At 44.2% G+C, this 9,519-nt stretch overlaps 1 protein-coding gene across 1 annotated transcript in view; it reads left to right on the plus strand.

Annotated features, from left to right (window-relative positions):
- TACR1 (tachykinin receptor 1) overlaps nt 1-2,907 on the plus strand; it is a 105,890-nt gene extending 102,983 nt beyond the window's left edge. Inside the window, exons 4-5 of the mRNA XM_007452999.1 lie at nt 535-731; nt 2,296-2,907. Coding sequence (XP_007453061.1) covers nt 535-731; nt 2,296-2,587 — 489 coding nt within the window. The 3' untranslated portion in view covers nt 2,588-2,907. The remainder of the gene's footprint in view (nt 1-534; nt 732-2,295) is intronic.
- Nucleotides 2,908-9,519: the final 6,612 nt, after the last annotated feature.

The following is a 9,519-nucleotide window of genomic DNA, read 5'->3' on the forward strand; positions in this document are numbered from 1 at the left end:
CCTAAGTCTTCAGACCTAGAAGCCTGCTCTGGCTCATGGTCCCTTTCCCTCTGCTGCTTCCTCCCCATTCCTGGGTCTTTCCCTCCTGAACACCCATTCCCCTTTGCTCATTAATCTGGTCTCCCTTGGCTTCTCCAGTCATTGCCCAGAAGTATGGTATAACACAGAAGTTCTCAAACATGAGTGCACATCAGAACAATCAGAAGCGCTTGTCAAAGTCTGAATTCTGGGTCCCACACTCAAACTTTCTGATTCAGTTAGCCTGGAATGGGGTCCAAGAATTTGCATTTCTGACAAGTACTCAAGTTATGGCCATGTTGCTTGTCCTGGGGCCACCCTCTGAGAATCACTGACATAACCAAAGCCCTTTGATACCACCTATAAATGGTCCTTCCTCCACCTTGAAAGGTGTTATTATAATTACTTTACACACCATATCACACTGTGCACAGTCAGGGGGAAGGATGAGAGAGAAAATAACCATGAGAAAGGGAGGATGTGCTGGTGGTCTCACCTGTCTCACCTTTTTGCCAGGTGGTTAAGATGATGATTGCTGTTGTATGCACCTTTGCCATCTGCTGGCTGCCCTTCCACATCTTCTTCCTCCTGCCTTACATCAACCCTGATCTCTACCTGGAGAAGTTTATTCAGCAGGTTTACCTGGCCATCATGTGGCTGGCCATGAGCTCTACAATGTACAACCCCATCATCTACTGCTGCCTCAATGACAGGTAAGAACCCCATCCCCCATACTCTCTCCAGGACAAGAAACTAATCATCACACTGTTCATTCCCTGCTGACTGAACCATGTGATGATTAGTTCTCTGTAGTCTTTACCACTCCCTCTTGTCTCACAGCTGGCTTTCCTCATTTAGGTTGGCTACTTGGGGACTACAAAGACAAATGGTCTTCTTGTCACCATGCAGGAATATGAGCCCTGAGGAGACTTTTTTTTATTTTCCAAGATGAACCAGAAATCCATGTTTTTATGTGAAATCTTCTTTTTAAACACTCGTTACTATGTCAGTAGTAGAGGGTGGGGTGCAGGAGAAGATTTAAAAAGCCTATGTGATTAATATATATAAAGCAGGTTGCAAGCTGGATCAAGTTCATGAATTTCTCAATCTGCTCTATGGATTCCATGCACAGAGGGTTGTCCATGCAGACAGAGAGAAAGAGAATCAGAGAGAGAGAGAGTCAGAGAGTGAATGAGTCAGAGAGTGATAGTGAGGGAGAGACTGAGAGAGAACAAGAGAGAAAGAGAGAGATTGATGCCCCTAGAATAATTATCCACTACCTGGCATCTTTTCCTTTCTCTGGTCTCTCATTTTCATCTTCGCATCCCATCATAAAATCTGGGCAGCTTTGTCCAGTTTCTTCCAGCACTTCCAGCAGGGAAGCAAAAAAACAGGGTAAGCAAAAAGAAGTCAGAACCTCAAAGGCCTGATTCTGCCTTTACTTAGCCACAGGGGCCAGGAGAGCCTTCCCTGAAGTGGAAGCCAACCTCAGACAAGTAACAGAAGGGAGAGCCATCTAGAATGGTGTTCAGTAATAGGGAATTCACCACTGTGTGCAGAGTCCCCAAGAGGCAGCTGGTATGCCATGGTGGCAGCTCACTCATCTGGAGCACCATCTCATTCTCTGTGAAAAAGGATGCAGGAGAAGGAGGGGGAAGGAAAAAAGGCTTGTCACGTTTATAGCCAACAGTTATCAGCCTATAACGTGCCTTCTCTGAATGAGACACTCAGGTGCTATGAATTTGGGGACAGATATTCCCTGGGACTTCTCCAAATGGTCTTGCTTGTCTAATTCATGGATTTATCTTTCTTCTAGGAGCCTCACAACATACGTAAACACTTCTAAGTTTAATCTCCCAAAAGCTGATTCTGAAGGGACATGATTGGCAGAAAGTCAGTGGGCTACTTGAAGGAAAGGACTGAGTCTTGACACAGTATTGTGCATATAGTAAACACTTGGTGAAGGTTTTTACTGATGTTGAATTAACCCACAATCAGCTGACCCTGAACCAGTGGAGGCAGTATATTTCAACAGCCACCCTAAGTACAGACATGCATTTCACATGAACTTGGGTTCTAGTCCTGGATTTGACCTTGATCACTGACCTTTGAATCTTTTTTCCCTTAGCATCTTCAGCTGTCAATTAATTAAAAAAAATAATAACACAGTGTCTCATTTGGGTATGTCCACGTATTAAAGAGCTACCACAAAGATGGGAACACTCTCTGAAAGCAGGCCATACTCAAGGATTACCTCTCCTTCTACTCTCTCTTCAGGTTCCGTCTGGGCTTCAAGCAAGCCTTTCGGTGCTGCCCTTTCATCAGTGCTGGTGACTATGAGGGGCTCGAAATGAAATCCACTAGGTACCTCCAGACGCAGGGCAGTGTGTATAAAGTCAGCCGCCTGGAGACCACTGTCTCCACAGTGGTGGGGGTCCATGAGGAAGACCTGGAGGAAGGCCCCAAGGTCATGCCCTCATCCCTGGACAAGACCTCCAATGACTCCTCTCGCAGCGACTCTAAGACCATGATGGAGAACTTCAGCTTCTACTCCAACATGCTCTCCTAGACTATGGGGCATTCAGTAGGCCCAGTCACCTTTGTCTTTGTCTTGCTTCATTTCACGCATGGATAAATCCTCAATATAGAGACCATAAGAAACACGTTTGCGGCTTGTGAAAAGGTCAGAATAGTTTAGGAAAAACATTCCATTCTGGAGTCAAAAACCTGCATTCTTCTATGTCTTTGCCACCCACATGCTGTGTGACCCAAAACAAATCATCGAACTTCTCTGAGCCCGTACAATGGGAAGGTTAGACTTGATTTTCTCTACAATCCATTCCAAGATTCTAGAATTAACTTTAATTGCATGTTGGCACTCATTTCAGGGTAATTCCTGCAATGCAGCAAAAGATCCAACTGATCTGTTTGCCTAGAGCTGCTATCTTATTTCAATAAAGGTGTTCTCAGTCTTACTTATATTATTTTCCTTTAGCTGGTGGCTCATACTGCATCAGCCTCTGCTTGATAAGGTGAACAAAAGGAGGAACCACATAAAATCTGAATGAAAGATGTAACACTCTCTTCTAAGGACCCATGAAAAGAAGGCATACTTCTGCCCCTTTTTGGCATCTCAGTATCTCAGTGCAGTATGGGATTGAGAGCCTCAAGTTTGTCTGCATTATGTCCCCAGTGACTGTCCTGAGCAATCAATGCTGATAGAATATGTCCACTGATACCAGCTAATGTCTGTTATGAACCAAGACTCAGGAGAACTGTGCAATACTTAATCTATCTGATCCTCTCTTTCCTTATTTGTAAAACTATGAGCTGAACTACATCATCTAGGTGTCATTTTGAATGTTAACATTCATTGGTTCAATGATTGTATGAGTCTTTTTTTGTTGTTGTTCAACCAAAAATTTGTAGTCTCAGGAAGAATAGAAGCAGTAAGTCCAGCGAATTAATACCTAGAGATGTAGCAACTGCTAAGACCATGTATCAGTATCCATATATGACATTCTCTGATTTATCCTAAAACTGTGAGCACTTTCCTTCTCCTGAAGATTTTGGTCTTTGACAGAGCAGAGGACTTCATGTCAAATCTTACATCTCTCTATAAGGATTTAACAGGCTAAGTCTCCCAGCTGGAGAATGCCACCATGGAAGAAAAACATGTAGGCTCCCTGCTCTGGACTTTTGGGTATCTCAGGGCAGGGGCACTCACCTAGATTTTTAGCTTTATACTAGCATAAGGCATGAGTTCAGATGCCCAGTGACTGAGGAGGCTGCACCCTGCAACAACACTTGTGGGAAAAGGCCACCTTGCATCTTCCCTTTAGACTCTCTGAATCTCCCCTTCCTGCCACCAACTTTGCTGGCCTCCTGTCTAAAAGAGGTGGGATGATAGATCAACCCTACAGAAGAGTCAGTTGACAGAGAGTCATGAACTTAAAACTTCGTGTCTTGACAGTTTGGGGGTTATAGCAGGTGAGTGTGCAGTTTCTTTCTGTCTCCCAAATCTTTGCTTTGTCCAGATGTGGCTGAAAGCAGAAACCTCATGTAACTACCATAAATGCTTTCTTCGTGGTTTGAAGAATGCATGCACATATTCTGCATCCATCATGTTGAGGGAGAACTGTGCTGCACATAGGGTTTACAGCTGTTACCAGCTCTGCTGGCCCTAACCCTACCAGGGCATTGACAGGCCAGGAAGAAGCTATATAGCAACAGTATAAGCCAGAAACATATCCTCCAAAGCAGCATGAGAAGGATTAAATAAACTAAGAAAACCAGCTCTGTGCAAATATATGAATGGAACACATAATTTAGGGGCAACAAAAGTCAGTGCCCAAAGCATTAGTCTGACTTCTGATAAAGAATAATGCCATGTATGGATTATTCACTTCAGAGGGATGTAAAAAACTGGCATGATTATGAGAAGTACCTAAGAAGAAATTGTTAATGAGTAGGGGGCATCCCCTCTATGGAAGAGGTTAGAGTTGAATTCAACAAGGTTTATTGAGCACTTGCTCTGGACTTGGCCCTGAGCTGGGGACACACAGCTCCTTCTGTTCTTGAGGAGCCTACCAACAGACCATTGTTAACTCACCAGTCTTAGTGGGTCTAGGCTGCCCAGCAGGCATGGAGGAAGTTGAGAAGCAGATTTTCCACTGGATTCTCAAGACCCACACTCAACATGGGTAATCGGGCCAAAGACCTTAAGATAGCCTTTTGCAATGAGAGCTCTCTGAGATAATTCCAAAGAGAGCACCAGCCAATCCAGGGGAACTGAAGGGATGTGTTTGGACAGCAACATCACTGCACATAATAGGAGTGTACAGTTTCAAATATGGCAGAATGTTTCCTCTGAGAGAGCCCAGGAAGTCTTCCTCTGACCCACTCTCCAATACCCACTTAACTTATAAAATTGTTGTCTCCTCCCATGTGTGAGAAACACCATGATCTGCACTGTGCATTGGTCTCATTCTTATAGAAATCTGTCATCCTATGTTATCTCCTAAGTGTTTTTCCTTGATATTCTGTTCAGTAGTAATAGAATATAAGGCATCATGGGGCTATCACTGTTATGTTACTTCTAAAATGTGGGATCCAGTTGCTGTCAATGAACTATTTGTATTGTGCTGATTCCTCCTCATTCTTTCACAGAGAGAAGCTGATGTATATAATGGACTCACAGTAGTACCATAGCAACTGAGGGTTGGGGAGGGACACTATATGGCAAGAACTAAAGGATAGGGGTCCTTGTCTTCCTCACCTCCCACTGGAGTGCTAAGACATACTGGAATGTCCTTTCTCTTGTAAGGACTGAGTGGAACCCTTGGAAAAGGGGACTTGGGAGCTAACCTTATTGACCTGGTTTCAGGAAGAATCATGTAAGTGGAGAGGGGTAGTTCTTGAAGTTTCTATGTTTTCCAACCTGAGATCATAGAAAGAATCTCCATATAGAAATAAAGTATGTTTTTAACTGTCTCATGCCTCTGTCTCATCTCCAGGGAAACTAAGCAACCTACAAGACACTGAATGGGGTGGTACTATGAATCTTAATAAATTGCAAAGACCAAAGAATGGAACCCAACACCCAGAAAACTCCTAACTCTGTGACAAAATGGGTTGGCAAGATGTGGGAACTGTTTCTAGGTGGGAATCTGGGAAGGTAATATGGGATTGTATGAAGTGACCAACAGTGTCACCTATGAGTAGAGCTGTGTCAGTTCAGGTCCTCCTAGAAGCAGACACCAAGACAGAGTCAGAAGTGCAAGAGATTTATTGAGGGAACACTTGGGAAAGATAAGAGGTGAGGAAGGTAAGCAGGGGAGGCCTTGAGACCACTATGCAGATCTGACACCTGTGAAAAAAGGGGGAGGGCAAGATTGGGCAGGAGGAGCTTCCATATGAGGAGCAGCCCTGAGAAAGTCTCAGCTGGCCCACCAGTGTGCAAAGGGTGCCCAGAGAAAAGCCCCAGTGGGCAGAAATGGCCAGGCCTGGTACCCTCAACATGCTGGGTCACTGACTGGGAGCTCTCCTGGGAGAGGGTGGTCTGCTCTTGAACACTGTGGTGGTCCCTGAAATCACAGCAGCTGGAGGCAGGCAGCTGATGGCACACCCACTGCCGGGCCTCTCCTGAAGGGAGATCTGTACCATCACTTCTACAGCTTCCACCAGAGCTTTGGTCCAGCCCCCTCTGTTTGAAAGCACATATCAGGAAACCCCTGGCAGTATTACAAACTTCAATGGTTAATCTATGTAAGCCCGGGAAACCTGAACAAAGCCCAGGAAGTAGGGGCCACCCTGTACCACCTCACCCCTCAGGCATGCATCCTCAAGAGTGATGAGCAGCTGTCAGCAAACTTGCGATGACAAAGATTGTAAAGCCTTTACAAGAGGGAGTTTGGCTTTTTTTTAAACATCTTTATTGGAGTATAATTGCTTTACAATGGTGTGTTAGTTTCTGCTTTATAACAAAGTGAATCAGCTATACATATACATATATCCCCATATCTCCTCCCTCTTGTGTCTCCCTCCCTCCCACACTCCCTAACCCACCCCTCTATGTGGTCACAAAGCACTGAGCTGATCTCCCTGTGCTATGTGGCTGCTTCCCACTAGCTATCTATTTTACAATTTGGTAGTGTATATATGTCCTTGCCACTCTCTCACTTCGTCTCAGCTCACCCTTCCCCCTCCACGTGTCCTCAAGTCCATTCTCTATGTCTGCGTTAAAAGAGGGAGCTTTGAGGAGAATCTAGATAGCTTCACAACACGATGAGTATCAGAAACAAATAATAAAGATGTTTCTGTTTAAACTAAGGCACCTTAAATTGAGGTGCCTGGATAAGCTTCAAGAAATCCACAACTTCCCTTCAAGGTTTCCACAAATCATATGTAAAACACTGTGTGTGTGTGTGTAATAAAGCGTGCAAAACCTGAATCTTATCAGAAGAAATCATTCATCCTCCACTCTCTGGAGAAGGAGAGAAAATAATTGTTTATGGGAGAGGGGTGAGGAGCCCTGAGGCCTTCAGAGCACACTGGGAGGTAGGTGAGCCCTGGAAGAATCAGAGTGGCTGCCATGAAACTTGAAACAACTTTGGAACAAAATCATCAGGCACCCAGATGTGTTAAAGCTGTAGAACATCCTTAAAGATGTTTGTGGCAGTAAAAACACCAAATTCATGATTAAGGGGTGTGCTCACTCTTCCATGGAAATATGAATATTTGTTAGCTGAAGAAAGACTAACCTTAGTTACAGGTCAACAAATAATATCAGCTGTGGAGTACTGACATTCTTGTGGAAATGCAAGCAGGTTTTCATTTAGTCCTGTGTAGGCACATGTGACCTCATACGCGCTGAAGGTGCTTAGCTTTAGGAGCCAGTCTGGCTTTGGTAATTCTCCCTGCATAGCTGCCTCAGATTCTTTTCATGAGTAAATGGATTTCCTCAGCTCTGGAACCCAAGAGGGGGTTTCAGCCAAGGCCTCAAACAGAGGCAGGCAAGGTAGGGACACACCAAGAGCGTTCCTCTCCATTTTCAAAAGTGAAGGGAGCACTTGACTGCAGAAACTGCTTTCCTGAACTCCACAGGCAATGTTCTGAGACACCCTCATTTATCTTTACCAGTTAGGAAAACAGGGAGGAAGTGGAATGAGGCATGGAAGGGCACATCTCATGAACACCAAATTCAACATAAAATTCAACCTTTGGTTCTGGCTTCTTTCTCAAGCAGTGCAGCTAGCAAGGAGAAAAGGCTGCTAATTAGAAACAAGTGACAAAGTGTATCAACAATGACATAAGCCCCACGGGGGGTGCTGCCCTTACCTCACCACTGCCTGCTGTCATGTTAGCATCTGTTTCACGAGCTTCAGAGATTTTCACACAGATTCAAACCCAAGTCCTCTGCATTGTGTTCACATGTCCTTTGTCTCTTTCCTCTTCCTTTTATGTCCAGTATCCTTTTGTACTCCACTCTTTAGTCCAAAATTATTTTCATCCCTAGAAACTCTCTCCTCCTAATATACTCTCTGCTGAAATCTCTAGGTTTTAATCCCACTACTCTGGATGCCTTCTTAGTACACATTTTAATAAAGAGCGTATTTGGTGGAATAGTGAAAACCCACCATCCCTAACAAATTCTTTTTTCCTATCTCTAGTACCCTCTTGCCCACTTCATGTACCCACTCACCAACTCTTTTCTTTCACCCCCTAACCTCACCTCCCACTCACCCATTTTCTGAAATTAAGAAGATTTTCAGAGCAGGACTCCTGAATTAGTGCCAACACTCAAAAGAAGCAGCTGAAGCAAGAGATCCAGCCACTAGGCTGGGCTGGGAGAACAGCAGACTCCAGAGGGATGCCAGGTTCCAGTGCTGTCATCTCCTAACCATGCCAATACGTGAATTTAAAGAAGAATGTTAGTGCATGAAGAGGCCAGGCAGTGCATGCTCACTGCCCAGAAAGCTCATTCTGGATTTGGCCGTGCTCCTCTGCACTTTTCTGACTCATTGACCCATGCCCATTGCCCTCTTGTTCCATAACCATTGCCTGGAGGAGTACCTGTTTTGGCAAAAGTGTTCTACGGGACAATAACTATTCCTGAAACATGGCAGCCACCTGGGCTGGTCCAGATAGTCAAAAAGAGATGTTGTTATGGATGATTATGAACATGATTCTGGGTTCACCTCAGAAATTTGGGGACAACCCAAACACTATCTCAAAAAGAGAGGCAGCACTTTTCTGCTTATTTTATACCTATAAGGACTTGACAGCTGGTAATTCAACTTCATCCACTGAAGATTTGCCATGATGTAGCAGGCAGTCTGTGGGGGGTTGGAACTATAAATTTCCATAGCACATGGTCCCTGCCCGCAAAAACTTACAGTCCAGAGGGGTAGACAGAGTTTCATCACAGTGCAGTGGGAGGAATGTCAAAGTAGAGATGCTGGAAAGAACTCTTGATGTTTTACCACACCAAATGTTGTCAAAAGACAACAAAATCTTAAGCCCAAGGTTTTCCTCAGTGGCAACGCACATACAATCACTCACAGAAAATGTTTTCCTGTCTCATTGACTGACTTCCAAAACTCCTAAGTTTTCTCATAACAGATAGACATCCTTACTTTTTTAGGTTGTGAAGTTCCAAATTCTTTAACCCTCTTTCAATTGTTGATTTTTCAACTGGGTTTATTGGGTTTTTTTCTAGTCTCCCTTCTTGCCTTTTGATAACCCTCCTCTTTTTTTTTTTTTAACATCTTTATTGGGGTATAATGGCTTTACAATGGTTTGTTAGTTTCTACTTTATAACAAAGTGAATCAGTTATACATATACATACGTTCCCATATCTCTTCCCTCTTGCGTCTCCCACCCTCCCACCCTCCCTATCCTACCCCTCCAGGTGGTCACAAAGTGCACCGAGCTGATCTCCCTGTGCTATGTGGCTGCTTCCCACTAGCTATCTACCTTACGTTTGGTAGTATATATAT

The sequence above is a fragment of the Lipotes vexillifer genome, unplaced genomic scaffold (assembly GCF_000442215.2).
Source record: "Lipotes vexillifer unplaced genomic scaffold, Lipotes_vexillifer_v1.1 scaffold800, whole genome shotgun sequence".
Taxonomy (NCBI): Eukaryota; Metazoa; Chordata; class Mammalia; order Artiodactyla; family Lipotidae; genus Lipotes; species Lipotes vexillifer.